An 18,286-nucleotide genomic window follows, 5' to 3' on the forward strand; every position below is an offset into this window, starting at 1 on the left:
GAGGAAATCCCTAGAGCTGCGAGGGGCTGATCTCCTGTACCTGCTGGCAGCCCTGCAGCCGCCGGCCCCTCCTCTCAGCCGCTTCCGTTTTAGTTGATAGTTTAAGTTTCAGATACTTGATTTGGGTTGGTTTTTTTTTACAGGAAAGATTTGAATCCTAACCTAGCATCTCCTGCTCCACCCCGTGCTCTGGCATCAGCCTGGATGAAGGATTATGAAGGATTCCCCAGGGGCTTTGCTGGTTCCGTGGCTCTGCTCTGTGGGAAACAACGGCCGGTTCCCGGGATGGGGAGGTCTGTGCTTTAGGATGACAGGAGCTGCAGGCAAGCATGGAATCATGGAATGGTTTGGGTGGGAGGGGACCTTCAAAGGCCTCTAGTCCCACCCCCTGCCCTGGGCAGGGACACCTCCCACCAGACCAGGTTGCTCCAAGCCCCCTCCAACCTGGCCTTGAACCCCTCCAGGGATGGGGCAGCCACAGCTTCTCTGGGCAACCTGGGCCAGGCTCTCACCACCCTCAGAGTAAAACATTTCTTCCTTATGTCTAGTTTAAATCTCCCCTTTCAGTGTCAAACCATTACCCCTTGTCCTATCGCTACAGGCCCTGCTAAACAGTGTGTTCCCACCTCTCTCTAAGCCCCGTTAGGGACTGGGGGGCCACCAGCAGGCAGAGAAATGCTGTGGGTGGTTCCCGCTGTGGGGCAATTGTGTAGGAATTCAAGAAGCAAAGAACATAATTTTCCAATATAGGTTTATAATGAATTTTGACTTAAAATAGTAAGCAGTATACACAACATACAGGTGGGTTTTACAGAGACGCTGCTGTATCCGTTGACTTCAGAACCTACCAGTAAGTTCAGAGATTCTGTTTGCTTTCTCTCGCCCCCTGTGTCTGCCAGCACCGAGGGCTGGCCCCTCTCTCTGTGCAGTCACCCGGGGCTCGGGTCCCAGTCCCAGCTCCGTTTGTCGCCTCAGCGGGGAGACGGGGAGACACCTCGTGCAGAGGCTGTTCTCGCTCCGCGGGGTCGGCGACGGGGCCGGGGCTGCTCCAGCGAAACGCGGGGCTCGGGAAGCGTCTCAGGGATTCGCAGCACCCTTCCTCTGGCCTTGCAAAGTAGTAAAAGCAAGAACGCTTTCTGCAAGAGTGGATTATTCTCAACTAGTGGGGTTTTTTTGCCGGTGAAACTTTACTGCAATGTAAATTCTCTGGGGAGGTGCAGGTTTCCTCAGCCATCGCCTCCCGACTCCAGGTCCGCACGGGTAGCGCTGTCCCTTGGCAAAGAGAACAAGGGGCAGCGGCAGTTTCACAGTTTAAGCGAGGATGAGGACTCCTCCTGGGGAGGGGATTAGTTTTGCTGAGCAAATAGAAGGGTCCACGGTACCTCCTGGGAAATGTAGTCCTTTCTTTAGTGCTTTGCAAAATTAATTAAATAAAAGCCATGCAGTTGAACTACAGCTCCCAGAATGTCACGGCCCGCAGGGCACAGGGTTTTAAAAAATGGCACAAAGTGGGGGGTGGCAGTGGATTCCCCGCTCCGCGCTCCCGTCTCCTCAGGTCTGGTCCAGCCACTCGGCCCGTTTGGGTGCTTTACACGTGTGCACGTCCACAGTGTCCTCGCACTCCTTGCAGCGCACAGCGCAGCACCAGTGGAACTTGCACTCACACTTGGTGACGCGGGTGACGCGGGTGGTGTCGTACCCCCGCCCGCAGCACATCACCTCGCAGCCGTCCGTCCCGCGGGACATCTTGTTGCAGACGCGGCCGGCCGTGCCCAGGGAGCCTGGAGAGGGAAGGGAGAGCGGGTCAGGGGGGCTCCTTCTCCATCTCGTTCAAACGCTGCCTCCCCCCCAGCCCCGCTACGGTTGGGGATCTACTGTGGGGACCTCGGGCACCACTGCCTCCGTGGGGAAATCTCCTCTGTCACAGCACGTGCCACAGCGTGGCACCCAAAGGCCGGGCACAGGCTGCGGGAAGAGGTCGTGGAGCCTGTGCTCGCTTCATACGGGCATGGGCTGCAGCAAGCCCGGCCGGGGACACAGCTCTGGGGACCCTCTGCGTGGCCCCATCCCCGCTGCTGCCCAGAGCACAGTCATTGCGGGAGGCCTGATGGGTTTGGATCTTTGGTGTAAACCCTGGGGATTGGGGACAAACCCAGTCCTGTCTGCGCAGGCGTGAGGGGCTGTGGGGACCCAGTGAGCACCGACACCCGCTGAGGGTCTGGGTGACAACCCCCCCTCCCCAGTGTGCCACCCCACTGGGGACTGGGGTTCAGTGGGAGCTGCCAGTGGGAGCTGCCAGCTGCCAGGCTGGACTGGCCGGGAGCCGCTGGACTGGTCAGGAGGGGAGGAAGAGCCGCGTTTGGGCAGTGATTGGAGCTGGGGTTTTTACCTGCTGACTTGTCCATCACACAGTAATCAGGTGAGTTCTCAAAATACACCAGGTCTGTCTTCGTGGGCTTCCTGAAGTTCTTGTTGGCCACCGTGAAGCCAGTGCCGTCCTGGTTCATCGTCACCTGGATGGCCCCGTTGTATTTCTTCCTTAGGTAATCCCCCGTTTTTCGGAAATCTGACATTGCCAGCCAACAAGTCCTTAGTGTGCAGGAGCCGCTCACCCCGTGGCATTTGCACTCCAGCTTCAGGAACCGCTTCACAGCCTGTGGGGAGAGGGACGCCGTGAGGACCAGCGGCCGCCTTGGGCATCGGGCATCACGCCTGGCTCTGCTCATCCCCGGTGCAGCTTTACTAGCCCTTGCCCGCACGGTTGGGCTGCTGACGGGAGGGATGGGGCTGCCTACGGAGGACACATCCCCACCGTGACTGATGCCAGCGCCAGCGAGGACATGTGCTGGAGGCAAAGGTAAGCGGGGTCCTGCCATCCCCATGGGGCCATCCCTGGGCAGAGGGTGCAGGGGGGTACCGGGAAGGCAGGGAAGGGTCCTGTCCCCGTCTGCAGCAGGACCTGCCCTCCGCGGCCACCAAGGTCCCCCTCCACGGGCTGAGCTGCTCCCGCTGCCCCGTCCCCTGCTGGGGGTCCCGCTGGGATGGCCGGGCATGGGCTCGGGGGCTGCACTCACCATCCTCCCGCAGCGGTTGTTGTGCAGGTTCATCAGCGCCCGGGCGTCCTTCACTTTCTTCTCCTTGGCGTCCACGAAGGCTTTAGCGAACCGGATCCCATAGTTGATGTTGTCGCTGCAGCCGCCCCAGTCGAACTCCCCGCGCTCGTCCTTGGAGCGGCCCCTCTTGAGCGGGTCGCAGCTGCAGGCCTTCAGGTCGCCCTGGCTGCAGGCCCGCGTGATGGCGTACACCACGCCGGCCGAGGAGATGGCGTAGACGAAGGCGGCCTCCCTGCTGCCTGCCGTGGGGAGAGAAACGGGGAGTCAGTGTGCCGGGCTGCGCCGGGCGCCCGCAGCCCGCCCAGGCGCGGGGCACGGTATGGTGGGACCTTCATGGCTGGGAGGGAGATTGTCCTGCACATGGGTGAGTCAAGCCCAGTCATCTCTAGTGGCCACCAAGTCTGTCCTCGATGTCCACGGCACCTTTCAGACTAAGGGGAATTTTGTGCTGAGCCTCAGGGCTCGGCTGCTCAGGGTGTCGGGCTGCTCTAGGGCTGCCCAACCAGTCCCCTCGGTGACCCACGGCTCGGGGACCCTCTGGGTGCCTGTCGGTGCCGAGGTGGATGGACCAGCCATTGCCACCTCCCTGCTGGGACAATGCCGAGTGTGGGAACTGGCCACAGCTCCGGCTGGGCCTGGCTTTCCCCGCACGGCACAGCGTGCCGCCTGCTATTTTATGTCTCTGCTCCGCGTTCGCAGCTGTTTTTATAATGCTGTAAAAGAAGCTGCAAATCAAAACCATGTTCGTCTTCATCGCTGAGAGCCTTTGAAAGCAACTTCAAAGGGAGCAGAGCTCTCTTTGGGCCTCGCAGGATGGGGCTGTGGCGAGGAGCTTTCATCATTCCCCGTCCTTCGCCAGGCGAGGATGCGGGCGGATAACGGTGCCGTGGCGGGGACGGAGAGACTGGGACGGGGCAGGCTGCAGCATGGCGGGGTGAGCGCTGCCTCCTGGCACTCACAGCCCCCTGCGCTCCAGCAGGCTCCTCGCCGGGGGTCTGGCGTCCAGGCTCTGCTGCTCGCCCGCCCCGCTGGGCAGCAGCCCCATCCCCCCGCCAGCTGGGAGTGAGCCCCCCGGCCGCCCCTGCGGCGCCCACATGTCCTCCATATGAGCTGCTCCTGGCCGGTGGAACGGCTCTTCCCAGCCGCCTTTGATTTGGAGGCCACGGGGCTGGATGTGCTCCCGGGGTCCGCTCGCTGCCGGAGCCCACCATGCTGCTCCTGCTCGGGGACCGACCCTGTCCCTGTCCCCATCGCGCCCTTCCTCTCTGCTCCTCGAGCATGTCCCTGCTTTCGCTGTGCCCGTCCCTCACCTGGCGCGGGAAGGTCCCTCCCGGTCGTGCGGGGCTGGTGGCTGCCCCGCAGCCGTGGTTCTCCTCCACCTTGGAGCCCGAAGCGAGGACTGGAGCCGCGGCGCTGCCTTGCCTCCCTCGCCATGCAAGGGAACAGCCAGTTCCCACGTGAACTGCTGAGTCCTGGCCAACCCTGCTCTCCAAATATTTATATATCCCATTACTGTTTACATACGAGCCTGTTCTCCGGAGGTGTCTCCTCCTTCCCCCTTCTCCCCCAGTGCTCCCCCTGCTCCATCTCAGCTGGTGCAGCTATTTCAAACGCGGTGCTCTGCTCCCATTACTGCTTGATTAATTTACAGGGAAAGGCAAAGCTCTCCTCAGGGAGTAATCCGAACCACCGGGCACGGAGGAGAGACTCTCCTGGGGAGACAAGGCACGTGGCAGCAGGAAGGGGATGGGGCAGAACCTACTTCGCAGCATGACCCGGCCGAAGACAGTGTGGTCCCGGTCCAGGGTGCTGCAGTTCCAGCGGTGGTGCCGGAACTGGTGCTGGCACTCCCGGATCCACTCCTTTGCTCCCTCCCCGACCGACTGCATGATGTCGGGGTACCGCTGGCAGAGCTGCCGCTGCTTGTTCACCAGCCCGGGGATGTTATCGCAGATCACCCTCGCGCCCAGCGCCCCGATGTACCTGCCAGAGAGAATGGTGACGCGTTACTGGGGACCTCGGGGGGACCTCACCTGCTGCCCGCGGAGGGGGAAGGTGCGGGGCTCTGCCTCCCCAGGCCCTCACCCTGTACATTGAAGCCCATTTTTCCCTCTTTTCTCTCTAGCTGTGTCACTGCTGCTCTGGGCTCTGCTGAGGGTGCCCCCCACAGCGGGTGCCCTCCTTGCAGCATCCCCGGGACGGAGGACGGGGGAGCCATGGAACATGCCGCTTGCTGAGGGTCAGACAGGCAGGACGTGGGGACAGGGCACTGCTGAGCCATCACAGCCGCTGGGCTTTGCTCTTTGTGTTTAACAAAATAGCCCCTAGCCGGGGCGGGGGGCCGGGGGGGAGCTCTGCTCTGTGCATGCGGCGCTGCGGGGGGGAGCAGTCGGTCTGCAGAGCCCATCTCCCCCGAGGGACAGGCAGCTCCGGGGGCTGAACGTTGTGGGACCTGCGCCCCCGAGAGCCTGGGCTCCCTCTGAGCTCCTGGGGAGGCAGCGGAGAAACCTGCTGATGTGCAAGCCCTCCCTCCCACCCTCTTCCCCACATCCCAGCCCGCCCTGCTGAGCGCAGCAGGATGGAGCCCGGCTGAGACCAGCGTGGCCAGCGCTGGCTCCGCGCTGCCTCCAGCCCGTACCCTGGCTGGGGCACACGGCGGGGACAACGGTCCATGGCACAGGCATGCGATGCTCAGGTGGGGGAGAAAGAGGAGCAACCTTCATCTCTGGTTGCTGCAGTCTTCCTTCACGCTGTCATCCCCCAGCTATCTTGTCCTCTCTGTGCATCTCTTGCACTGGTGAACTTTTATGATTGTGCCCTGAAGCTGGATAACCAGGAGGACTACGCTGCGTCTCCTGTCCTGCCTGTACCCCGCCTGCATCCCGTATCCCACCTGCATCCCGTGTCCTGCCTGCATCCCGGTCCCCTCCCTGCAGCGGAGGGTGGGAGCTTGGAGCAGAAAGACAATGCGCAAACAACAGTCTGGTAGAGCCTGGCTGAGCCCCACGGGCAGCCTTCCACGGCGACGGGGGAGGGACCCCGAGCTCTGTCCCGCGCCCCACAGCCTCGCACCAGCCCGGGCAATGGCGGCAATGTGGAATTTTCCATCCCGGTCAGCCCCAGCCAGGCAGCGGCTGCTCGTGCCGGAGGATGATGTTTGCCACAGAGCCGTGATCCTGGCTGGAAGGGATGAGGTTTGGGTGGGATTCAAATTTTTCAGCCCCCCCCGACTGGAAGGAAGAACCTCCCTTTAATAATAATAAAAAGCAATAAGCTTGGGCAATATTTCATTGTCTCTCTCTGGCCGTGTTCTATCACTTCTATCAGCCCCAGAGAGAGATCGTGGGCTCAGGAAAGCCCTGCGAGCACAGAAAGCAGTGGGATCTATTCCCTCTTTTAAAATATTTTGTTTGAACGCTGGCAGAAGCACAAGGTCATCTCAGGCTGGAGCTGAGGATAATAAACCCAGCTCCCCATGGTTTTTCAAGCCCCGGCACCAAGGGCCCGCGAGCATTATTTTCACAGGCTGGTTCATCAGCCTTTCATCCTGCAGCAGTGGGAGAAGGGCGATGGCAGAAGCCGTTTAGGAAAGAAAAGCCAACAGGAGCTCATTGAGTGATGCCGACTGCAGGTGTTTAATTGCCTCGTTCGTGCTGGGCTGTGAGGGCAGCCGGTTCCTCCCCGCGGTGAGTGGGGCGGAGGAGCATCCCCCCAGCTGGAGGATGGCACAGGCCAGTGGGATTGAGTGGGGATGCAGAGATTCTGTGGGGCGGCGTGGCCACGTACCCTGGCCCTGAATTTGCTCTGCCCAGCCTGCCTGGTGCCAGCAAGGACGGGGATGGCTGCCGTGTCCCTGCCTGCGCGGCCGAGAGCCGGGAGGAGGCTGCGGGGGGGCAGCGGCGTCGCAGGGTTGGGGCTGCAGCAGCACCCAAAGCTCCTCTGCTCTGGAGAAAGGAGATGCTGGGAAAGGAAAAAACATTCTTTGATGGGGACCTCACTGGGGACCCCATCCCCTGTCCATCTCCAGCGCTGCCCAGCTGTGGCACTGGTTTGTGGCACTGGTTTGTGGCACTGGTGGTGGGCTGTGGGCAGGGCTGGCAGCGGAGGGACCCTACGATGGAGAACCGGCAGATAAAGCCCTGACTTAACACCATCCCCCGGGAGACTGAGATCAAGGGAAACCCTCCAGACAAGATAAACACCAGGCACTCCCTTTTTCACACCGCGAGCTAATTACTTCTCGTTAATGCTCCTGCCAAACACCCAGATCAGAGCAAACACTATCAGCAGGGGAAAGTGGAAGGAGAGCGGGGCCAAGGGCAGGGAGCACCTCGCCGGGCAGGGTCCCACAGCCCCGCCGGGGTCAGGGGCTGCGTCTCCCCCTGCTCGTGGCCACAAACAAGCAGCGCATTTGACCTACAGGTCTCCATCCGAGATCACATACTGAAACCCACCCCACCATTGCTGTGGCACTAGAACATGGCATGGCACAAGGGGGACAATTCCTCACGGGTCTCGGAAAGGGTGGGGTTATCTCGGCGGGACCCAGACCTTCCCTTTCGTGAGAAATGCTCCAGTTGGGTTCAGTTACTCTGAAACGGAGCGAGACAAGGAACATCAGAAAATTCTGCCAAGCAGAATTTTGGGAGGGAAAAAACCCAAACATTTGTTTTGGATTGATTAAAGCATCCCTTCCGATTTTATTTCTAAAAATCTATGACATTTTAAAAACACTGAAATAGGAAAGACAATGGATGTTCTGAGAAGTCCCCAGCTGCTTTATCAGAACTTCATTTTTAAAAAATGAAGTTGTGCTGGAAGTGGCAAATTTCTGTGAAATGCTGTACTCCTGGGGAATCTGCATTTTTAGAGCAGGAAAAAAACACCCTAAGCCCTAAGTTCACAAAAGCCTGTGAGAGGGAACTGCTCGTGATGCTGGAGGCTGCTCGGGCCCGGACTTCTGCACGGTCAGGAGGAGCAGAGCAGGAGCCGCCCGCAGCGAGGAGGAGCTGGGAGGGAGGGATAATTAAGTGCATGTGGGGATAACGATCCCCCACCCTGTCAAATGGGGTTCCACAGGATGCTGCCTCCTGTGAGGTCCTCGTGTCGTGTCTGCAGAGCCCTGGCATCGCCCTCCTGCTCGGGGCAGAGCTGTTTGCTCAGCTCAGGCAGAGGGGCTGGCGCCGGTCCCTCCCACGGTCTTTGGCTCCCTGACGCTGCATCATTCACTTCTTGCACATCAGCGTCCCGTCACCAGCGGGCTGCATCTCCCATTCGCTCCTGGAGCTCAGCTGCCAGGAGGTGGGTGTGAGGGAAATGCCGTGCCACCACGCGTGCCACCAGACCTCCACACCGTGTGCCACCACGCGTGCCACCAGACCTCTGCCTTCCACCCCCAAGCAGCAACGGTGCAGCAGCAGCACCTGGAGACCGTGTTACAAAGGCAAGTGCTCTCGGAGGTAAAGGAGGTGAAACACTCCTCACTCCTGCTCGCCTTCCTCCTCTCTGCCAGTAAATCTCTCACACGGGCACATCCACGGGCGCAGCTGAAGCTCTTTTCCGACAGCGCCAGCCGCCCCGACGCGCCGGGGAACAGGAGACAACTGTCACATGTTGGCTCCCAGTGGTTGTTCTTGTCCTAAGAGTCTGCTGACTTCGACTCTTGTAAACAAGGAGAAACCTAAATTGCTTCTAAGATAAACATGCAAATCGGAGGCAGACGCATCTATTTACTTGGCAGCAGGCATTTTGTGCTAACCCCCTTCCAAGACTTGCCTCCGCGCTGCATGTGTCCCGCTCCCGCGCTTCCCACGAGAGTCCGCCCGGCGTCCCGGAGCACTCGCAGACTCCTCGGGGTGCTCTTGCAGAACCGTGGGCTCATGCCATGTCCCTGCCCTCTGCTCTGGTCAAAGTCAGGGCTTTCCCGTCCACAGCCGCTCTCCCCGCTGTGGTTTAGGAGAGGATCCCCATAGTCCTGTGTGGGCAGTGAGTTCCTGGGATTTGCTGTGTCTTGTCCCAAGGATCAGATCCCAGTACGCCTCGTTCCTTCTCAGTCTTCACTGTGCCAGAATCCCTTTCCGGATCAGGAAGCCATGCTTTTGGCCCTGACACAGTGGATGGAGCTTCCCAGTTGCTCAGCTCTTTAATAGGAAAGACCGAAGCCCCTGCCCTCCCAAATGGGGGGATAAGGAGCGTGGCCAGAGCCGGGGGCACCTCAGTGACTGGCAGACGGGAACTGCTGCTGTTGGGGGATGAAGCCCTCTCCAGCAGCCTGTCCCAAAGGTGCCAGCGGGAGCCTGGCCAGGCGAGCAGACCGGCTGCTGAGGGATCTCCAGGCCCCAGGAGCTCCAGGCTGCCTTTATGGGGGCTTGGGGGTTGCGCTGCCAAACCAGTGCCCAGAGGGAACCCCAGCTCTAGAGATCCCGGCAGGAGGATGCTGCGAAGGGGAATTCAGTTTCCCTTTCATTATAAATAACCAGCTCGTTGCAATATACACCTGGGTCACCTACAGATACTAATTATATTTTTTTTGTAACTTAGGGCTACTGGCACTAATTTTGCTTAATTGCTCAGACCCTAATGACCCAGTGGTTTGTGGGTGCGGGTCTCCAGTCCCAGAGAAGCATCGGCAGCGAAGCCCCTGTGTGTACCCAGCTCCGGCCGCCACCAGCCACCGGTGAAATGGGATTTCTGTGGGAGCAGGTAAGTCAGCGCGGTGGAGGCAAAGCCCCATTCCTCGTGTCTCCGTGTGGAGCCTGGTGGCCACTTGCTTTGCATGGGGCTGGGGTGAGCGTTGTATGGAAATACCAGCCATCACAGGGCTGCGGGTGCTGCAGTGATGGGGAAGGCTCCATGTTTCCTCCTGGTGCTGGCTCAGGGCTTATCTCGCTGGATGATGCCAGCCTTTCCCAGCGTGTGGGTGCGGGGTGCTCTGGCCACGGCTCCCCCAGGCTGCAGGGATGCTCTGGCTCTGCAGAATGGCCACCACGGCTGCCCCCTGTGCTGCGGTGGCCCCCAGAGATCCCGGAGCTGGGGAGGCTTAGCTGTGGTCACGCCACTTTTCTGGGCTTGTGAGAAGATACCGGGTGGAAAATGTCTCTTTGAAAAGGAGGTTTTGATTAAAAGATTTAACAGGAATGGGTAAAATTAAGTGGAATCGCAACTTGCTCTCGTTTGTTGCTTTTCTGTAACGCCAAGATGTTGTTGAGAAATATGTTAGTGCTCTAATTAAGTTTCTAATGAAATTTGTACCAGACACACTGCTGTATCCAGTATTTCATTTTACCCCATTTTATATGGCATTGGAAAACTTATTTGAGCATTACTTGATTTCAAAAGGGAAATTTTTGGAATTGCCGTTCTCAGGCAAATCTCAAAATTTGAAATATTTGGGCTCTGCTTTAGGATTAAAGCAGCTGCTGAAATGCTGGAAGTTCCCACTGTGGGGAAATTGTGGTTGCACCAGTGCCATTAAAGGCACAATTTTAAACTGGATTAATGCAAGCTGAGCTTATCTTTGATGACTATCGTAGGTTAATTATATGCTGAGAGAAAGCCCTGGGTGCCCAGCACTGATTCCACAAGGATTCCCCGCTGCCTCTGGTTATCCTTTTCCATGGCTGAAAACCGAGGGCAGGTTAAGAGGTCTCCTTCCCGGGGCTTCTCTCCTCCCAAGGATCCCAAAACCATTTTGCAAACTCTCTGTAACTCCTGGTTCGGCAGCAGAGCAGGGAACAGAAGCATGGGAGGGTGTGGGGGGGCAGGGGGTGCTCTGGCCACACACAGCGCCATGAACCCTGACAGCTCGATGGCTTTGGAATCATTGAGATGCTCCTCCGACCTGAAGCGGGTCCCAGTACAGGCAGCAGGCTCGGCTCTGCCATCCCATCTGACAGGTTCTCAGCTTGAGAACTTGCCTTTTGCGATGCTGCCTCCCCCCACCGAGTGCAGGGGGCTCTCAGTGTGGTTACGACAGCTCGGGCAGCTTAAATCCCTGCACCCCCGGCCACGTCGGCTGCTCCCGGGGGCTGCTAACGGGGTCTCTCTTTTGTTCCTGGCAGTAAAGGGGCGCAGGCGGCTGCCTCGGGCTGCGTGGTGATGGGCAGTGCAGCGCTCGAGGGTGCTGAACTTGACCAAACCATGTTTAAAACATCAAAAAAACAAGCAAGAAAAGCATCAAGGTGTTGATCCTGGCCACGTTACACAGCTGCCAGAGCCCCGGTTCCCATCTCCTCGGGCAGGAGATGCTCAGCCTCTGGTGCACCCTGGTCCATGCAACCATGGTCTGGCTTCTCAGGGGTATCGGAGGCTGCTGGGGTCCTTCCCCTGGGAAAACAGATTCCCCTCCCCACTGCTCTTGTAACCACTTCGGTAGTCCCGAACATCACCCTGGCTGCCAAACCATCTTGGCTCCTGTCCTCTTCCCTTCCCATTGAGTCGACAGGGAATCTGTATTTTGGTGAGAGGTGGAAAGCCCCAGGCAGCTCTTGGAGACACCTCGTTCAGATAGGATCAGATCCAACACCCTTGCCTCTTCGCCTGATAAAGAGCAAATTCCAACGCGCCTGGCAGCGTTTCACCTCCTTGAGTTCCTCGCATACTTCCCAAGGATGCTGCGCTCTCCTTCCTCCGCTCTCCCTGGCTGTGGGCAGACAATTTATAGCCAACAGCAAAGCACTTCGGGTTGCAAGGTGCTACAGACATTTGAGATATTATTTTATTATTATAAACCCTGAGTATTTTATTAAGCCCCACTAGGAACGGGGCCATCCTGGCCTGCTGGAATTGTTAACGCCTTGGAATGATTAATAGTCCTAATTTCCTCACTTAGAGCCACTACTCTGTATGTTGAGAGTGTTAGTCTCACTTGAATAATTTTTAATATCATAATGCTGAGCCACTGCCAGTGCCATCCAAGGGACATATTTTTCCTTTTCTGCACCACGGTCCTTCTGTTTCTTGTGTGTCACCCTTGCTCCAGCTTGTGCCTCGGGTTCCTCGTCGGGTCCCCTCTCTGTGGTCTCCTGCCCCCTCTGCGGTCAGTGGGATGTGGATTCCATGGGAAGGATTGAATTGTCTGAGAGATGCTGGAGTCCTGGGGAGCTGGACCCAAATGAGCGCCTGGCTCCGCCATCCCCTCAGCTGACGTGGGAGGGTTTGCTGTTGGCATCTTGGAGGTCTGTTGTGCTTGTTGTGGTGTAAAGGCGAGACATGGTGTGTGCAGAACATCTCTCAGGGGGGCAGCAGAGCCTCCGAGCGCTCGGGCAGCCTCAGAGCCAGAGGAGGGGCGAGGGTGGGAGGTTATAGAAGCACAGGGAGAAAAGGATTCCAGTACCTTCTGCAATAATGGCCAAAATCCCGCTCAGCGCTGAGTGAAAGCTATTCCTCGGTGGCAGTGTTGGTGATGTATGAATACAGTACAAATTGCTCATCAAAACCATGCTTTATCCTTAAGTATCATTTTTTTTCCTCCCAAAATCTCAGAGCACTTTGCTGGGCGGGGGGGAGGTCAGACAGTCTCTGGGGCAGAGCAGGATGGATGATTCCTCTCTGGTCCATGGCATCTCCTGTGCTGGGTGCGAGCTGTGCACAGCAGAGGCTGCGTGTTCCTACAGGACCTGGCCCCGGTCTCCTCACCGTGGGCTGCAGGCACTGCTGAAATCGGTATTAGGAACAGCAAAAGCTAATGAGTTTGGAAGAGCAGAAGGATTTTTTTTTTTCCTTCTGCATTTCTTTGTAAGAAAGATTTCCTATAGGTGAAAGTGACCCTAATGAAAAATGAACTAAGAAACACAATTAGGCTTATTATAACGGCACAGAGTGACTGAGAGAACCCATCTGTTCAATACACCCCAGCCACGAACACCAGGGCTGCTGCAGAGGCCACAGGGTTCATTCTCCATCACTCTGACGTTACTTTAAAACTGATTTTTCAAAGTGCGGCTGCCTGGACAGCCGGGGCTGTGGAGCGCCTCGGGATAAAGACTTCCCGGTCGCTGACCTCCTGCTTTTATTGCCATGCAAAGCGCTCTGCAACAACAAACCTCCAGCCGCTGCGCAGCCCCACAGATGCCCCCAGCGCTGCACGTTTTCTGCCCTTGGAGGTGGTGAGTCCCCCCGGTACCTCGCCTGCGGTGGCCCCGGGGCCGGGCCGGGCTGGATGGGGGCTGCTCTGCAGCGGGGACAGGCGCCGAGGAGGGAATGGCTCATCCACGGCGCAGGATGGCATCGGGAGCGACGGACACGCAGCCCTCGGAGCCACCATGTAAGCTGCCAGACCCTCTGCTAGCGAAGCCCCCCCCCGGGGCGCTGGGGGTCTGCCCCGCTGGGGCTGGCACGGAGGGGAGGCAGCGACACCCCCGCGTGCCCCAAAGGGTTACAGGGCGGTGGAGCTCCTCCGTGCAGCTGTCTTTCCCTTGGCTTAATTTCAAACATTCCTATTGATGCTATTTCCCCTCCCACACACCTCAGTGGGATGCCTGTTTAAACCAGCCGCTCTCTCCTGCATCCTCGCGTACGGGTGGCTGGAGTTTTCCATCACTCTGTGCCCATCCACTGCACCTGCACTGGGACCCAGCTCCGGTGCCACCACGGGGACGCGTGGCCAGCCCCGGGGAGGCTCGGCTGCGGGAACACTGCTCCTTCTACCCACTGTGGTGGGGACGCCCCTTCTTCACGTCCCATGGGGGAGTCCTCGGGGAGACCTCAGGGAGGGCTTGATGCCAACTCCCAGGGTTGCTTGAGCAGGAGGGTGCAATGGGGTCTCCTCCTTCATGCCCTGCCCTCGGGGCATCTTCCCTGCTCATGAACCCCCTTCCCAGGCTGAGGATGGAGCTGGAGCACGGCACTGTCTGACTCTGGATAGAGCATCCCTAAGAGTCCCTGCCGGGCACTGTGAGCATCCCCAGGAGCCCCCAAAACCCACCGAGGCCTTGAGGAGCTCCATGTGGCCACCAAGCTCCTGCGCACTCCCCGACCCGCGCCCAAGCTCGCGCTGGTCTTCCTTCCACAGATTTGTTTTATCTCTTTGGGAGCCTGATGCCTCCCATCTGTTCCAATGCCAGATGAAATTAAATATTTGTAGTTTCCAAGGGCTGTGGTTAGCAATAAACAAGTTAGCTAACGAGGATTTGGTGCGCCTGGGGCTCGGGGGGGTTCATGCGGGCTCTCAGGCAAGTGGGTATGTGTGAGGGTGGGGTGCAGGGGGGTGTGTGCGTACGGCTTTGTGTACATTTTTCTTTAACCAAACCTTCAATTTGAAATGGCTTTCCACACCAGAGCAGCCAGCGGGGCTCTCAATAGTGAGTAAACTCTACTTAGTTATTTACACCAAGTTTGTTTATTGCACAGTTTATGTTTATAAGCAACATTTAGTCTAATCTTCCAAATCTTTGGGAAGGAATTTCAGAGGCCGCCGTTGGGGCTGGCCGTGCTCTTGCAGCGCAGGGCACAGCCCTGCCCGCCCGGGAGAGCCGCCGGCCCCGCAGGATGCCCGTCTCCCGCCCCACTGCGCCCAAGCGTAAACGGGATTTAGGGATTTTCCCGGTACATTCCTTCCTAATTTCCGCCTGTGTTCCAGCCGGTATTTTGTTGCTAAGTAACATGTTATAGTTTGGGAGCGTTCCTGCACGGATGCTGCTCCCCGCAGCCAGGGCTGCCCTGTGGTTGGCCACGGTGGCCTCCGAGCCCGGCCAGTGCCGCTGGCCACAACCGCGCCAGCACCCAGGGCCAGCCCGAGCCCATCCCCGCTGCCCGCCCAAACCCTGCTCGTCCCGCTACGTGCTCCGAGCACACGCACTCACGGACACTTTCTTGGGCGCCAAAGTTCACCAATTCCTGGCGTTTTTGGGAGGTGGCGCGGGCCGCGCCTGACGTCACTGAAAATTAATAATTTGCAGTTGTTTAGAAGAAACATTTGGTTGATATTTCCTTTCCATGTACTGTGATCAGAACGACCCAGTTTTTTCTATTAATCTACTTTAAAAGTCAACTCTGAAAATGAGAAGCATTTCCTCTATTTCCACAAGTTTATTGTGTGTGAATCCCTAGAAGAATTTGGCAATAATAATAAAAATAAGGAACGATGATGCACCACCAAATGTATTTACTGCAATATCAGTAGTGCTAAAGATGTGCTTGGAAACCTATGTAAATCACTGAATAACTTTTTCCCAAACCACAGCTGGCTGAGACCATTTTCAGTAAAACACAATTTCATCTAAACATGCTATTTTATCAGAACTGACACGTCCAGCAGAACAGCGCTCGCTTCAATGAAGGCTTCTCTAAGGAATGTTCTGGTCTACAGAAGAGAGAGCACGATCGAAAAATGTGAAAACACGTGAAAATGTGAGTTTAATGTATTTGGTTTCTAATTTTTTTGGTTTAGAAGTCATGTACTTAAGGTCCCTGGGACCACTTCTGTGTGCCAAAAACGTTCAAAGGCATCGTGCGCGGCTGAACCTCGGCTGAGGAGGCAGTTGGGCTGTGCAGGGGAGCTCTCCGGCCCCCCCAGGCTGGGCTCCTGCCCCGGCCCCCCGGGGGCTGCCCCACTCCCCTCGAATGAGAGGCTGCCGGCCGGGGAGTCAGGCTGCAAGCCGAGAACACAAACTGCTGCGGGAGCTAAATCTAGCTTCCTCCAAATAAGCCACAGCTACCCAGGCTGAAAATGTGGCTGGTTTTTCCTCCCGCTTGTCGGGAAGAGCCGGGCGTTTGGGATTAGGGCAGACACCGCAGTGGAGTCATCATGGAGAGAAATGGGTATGGCAGCAAGGAAAATAGGTGGTTTTCATGCTCTTCCTAAAGAAAGAATTTTCACCCTTCAGCCAACGTCCAAGTGTGTTACCAGAACTGCCCAGCTCTGCCCAGGTGACGCTGTGACTACTCGGCATCTTGTCTTTGTCCAGGTAATTCACCCACACCCCCACTCCTCAGCTCTGACGAGCTTCCCCTTCTCTTGCCTCCTGGACAATGAAGTGAAATAACCCAACTTCTCCACTGCCCTAAGACTCTTTCTTCCCTCCTTGGCTTTTAGCGTATCGGCAGCATCACCTTCCGCACAGACGCTGCCCTGTCTTCGCCTGCCCTGGCGGGTGGGGGCAGATGTGGGGGCTGGCAGCCAGGCCAGCGCCTGTAGCGACCTGACGCTCGCCGACGGTGACTCATTTTCTCACCCAGTGATTTCAGTTCCCCGTGGGCTGATCAGGCTGCAGGAGATCTCCTCCGGGCATGGCCGGGAGCAGCACTGCTATTGCTATTGTATTGTGTGTGCCCCCCGAAGCCTGTGCTGCTCTGGAAGAATTTGCTCCTCACACGATGCACCTTTTGTGCCTGAGCAGCACATCCCCCTGGGCTCCCCGCTCCCTGCCACCCCACAGCTTTCCTGCTCACCTTCCTCATCCTGGGATTGCTCTCCCAGGGATGCCAGCCTGGCCATGACGGCCACACGCCCAGACGTGCTCTCAAACACTAGGAATACTCGTGTTATCGGCAGGACTATTAAGTGCTCCCAGGCCCTTGCAACGTGCTCCACAGTAGTTGAGGAATTCCAGAAACCACCGCTCTCTTTCGGTGGCAGATGGGCTGAATTTGATTAAGTTCTGCTTCATCCACTGCAATGTGCTAACGATGATGAGATTGGCGTGGAAAACAGTGTTTTCCACATGATTAGAGAGGACTTTTATAGGGTGGAGGACACTGAGAACTTTTCTGCAGCAAACTATTTTTTTCTCCAGTGTTACTGAACAACTGAAGCAGCACAGGGTCGCTTAGGAAACTTCACATTCCCAGTTTTCCTAATTACTCTCGCTCTGCACATATTAATTTTCATTGTTACAGGAATCAGGACAGGAGGAGATTAATTTCTAGAAGGCTGGTATTTTCTATGGCATCATTTCTATCTGTTACAGAGCCTCATCTTATCCAAATGAGGGAGAGCAGCAACTTGCTTGCTAATTAGAAGCGGTAATTAATACAAGTGCGTGGGGCCACGCCACATCCCGTAGGGATCCGGGAGCTCCAGCGCGAGGAGATCTCGGGATTGTAGAGGGTGGATCGGGGAAGCTGCTCGCTGCCGCCGTTCCCAGGTCTAAACCGCACCGAGGGGCTAATCCTGCTCCCTGCCCGGGGAGGGATGGCTTTGCGGCGGCCGCGGCGTGCGGGGCTGGACGCCCCGGCAGATGCGGCGGGAGCCGGGGGGGGTCCCCGCGGCAAGTCCCGGGCACAGGGGGAACCGAGCGGCGACGGCGCTTTCGGGGCGCGGGGTGTCCGAGGGGATGGAGCGCGGCAGCGCCCCGGGGAAACCTCCGGCCCCGCGGCAGATTGGGGGTGCGGGCCGTTCCCCCTCCGCCGCTCCGGTCGCGCTTCCCCGGGAGCCGGCGCCGCCGCGGTGCAGGTGGAGCCGGGGGAGCCCCGAGCCCGTCCTGCCGCGGGGCTCCCGGCCGGGACCGGGGAAAGCCGGGGACCGCCGGCCGCTCCCCGCCGGCTCCCGCGGCCGGGCGCCGGGCTCCGGCTCGGCGGAGCTCGCTGCGCTCCCGCCGCCCCTGCCCCAGCCCCGGCCGCGCTCCGTCCCCGTCCCGCGGGCAGGTCCCGCCGGCGGCGGCCCGGGGCCCGTCGGGCCCGTCGCGGGGACTCACCACCACGAGGAGTCGGCGCGGGGCGTCAGGGCGAGCAGGAGGAGGACGAGGGGCAGGCAAAGCCGGGGGGCCGCGCCCGCCGTCCGAGGGAAGGCTCCGCACTCCGCACGCCCGGGGGCCAAGGCAATCCCAGGAGACGCTTCCAGGCGGTTTGGGCTGAGCATATCTCTCCGGGGCGGGATCCAGACGGAGAAATGACCGGGAAGGGGGGTCCTGCCCGCGCTCCCCTCGGGGGCACTGCCCGTCACGGCCCCGCGGCGCGGCTGCCGGCTCCGCGCTGCTGAGCGAGCCCCGGCTGGGCCCCCGCTCCCAGGCGCATGCTGCTGCGCGGGGGGCGGCGGGGCAGGGCCGGGCCGGGCGGCGGGGCTCCCCGCGGGGTCCCGGGCCGGGGCGCTCAGCGGGGCCGGCGCCCCCCGAGCGGCGCGGGGCGGGCGGCGGGGCCGGGCCGGGCCATGGAGGTCCTTGCGCGGAGGGCGAGGACGCTCTGGGGATGGGAGCGCGGGGGCCGTGGCCAAATATTGACAGCGCCCGCCGTGCTGC

The 18,286-nt window shown here is 58.8% G+C and overlaps 1 protein-coding gene across 1 annotated transcript; it reads right to left on the reverse strand.

Annotated features, from left to right (window-relative positions):
- Window positions 1-1,551: 1,551 nt before the first annotated feature.
- WNT2B (Wnt family member 2B) lies at window positions 1,552-17,910 on the reverse strand. Its single transcript, XM_074163514.1, has 5 exons — window positions 17,747-17,910; window positions 4,876-5,096; window positions 3,075-3,352; window positions 2,390-2,654; window positions 1,552-1,781 (listed from the first exon to the last, which is right to left on the reverse strand). The coding sequence occupies exons 1-5, from the start codon at window positions 17,908-17,910 to the stop codon at window positions 1,552-1,554; spliced, it is 1,158 nt and encodes a 385-aa protein (XP_074019615.1).
- Window positions 17,911-18,286: the final 376 nt, after the last annotated feature.

The sequence above is a fragment of the Numenius arquata genome, chromosome 24, assembly GCF_964106895.1.
Source record: "Numenius arquata chromosome 24, bNumArq3.hap1.1, whole genome shotgun sequence".
Classification (NCBI taxonomy): Eukaryota; Metazoa; Chordata; class Aves; order Charadriiformes; family Scolopacidae; genus Numenius; species Numenius arquata.

What these genes read in the sequence shown, in the direction of transcription:
- WNT2B (XM_074163514.1), bottom strand. Translation starts at nt 17,910, where the DNA reads ATGCTCAGCCCAAACCGCCTGGAAGCGTCTCCTGGGATTGCCTTGGCC. An exon ending in CGCGCCGACTCCTCGTGGTG is followed by an intron (nt 5,097 to 17,746) that starts GTGAGTCCCCGC and finishes TCTCTCTGGCAG; the next exon opens with GTACATCGGGGCGCTGGGCG. An exon ending in ACAACCGCTGCGGGAGGATG is followed by an intron (nt 2,655 to 3,074) that starts GTGAGTGCAGCC and finishes CTCTCCCCACAG; the next exon opens with GCTGTGAAGCGGTTCCTGAA.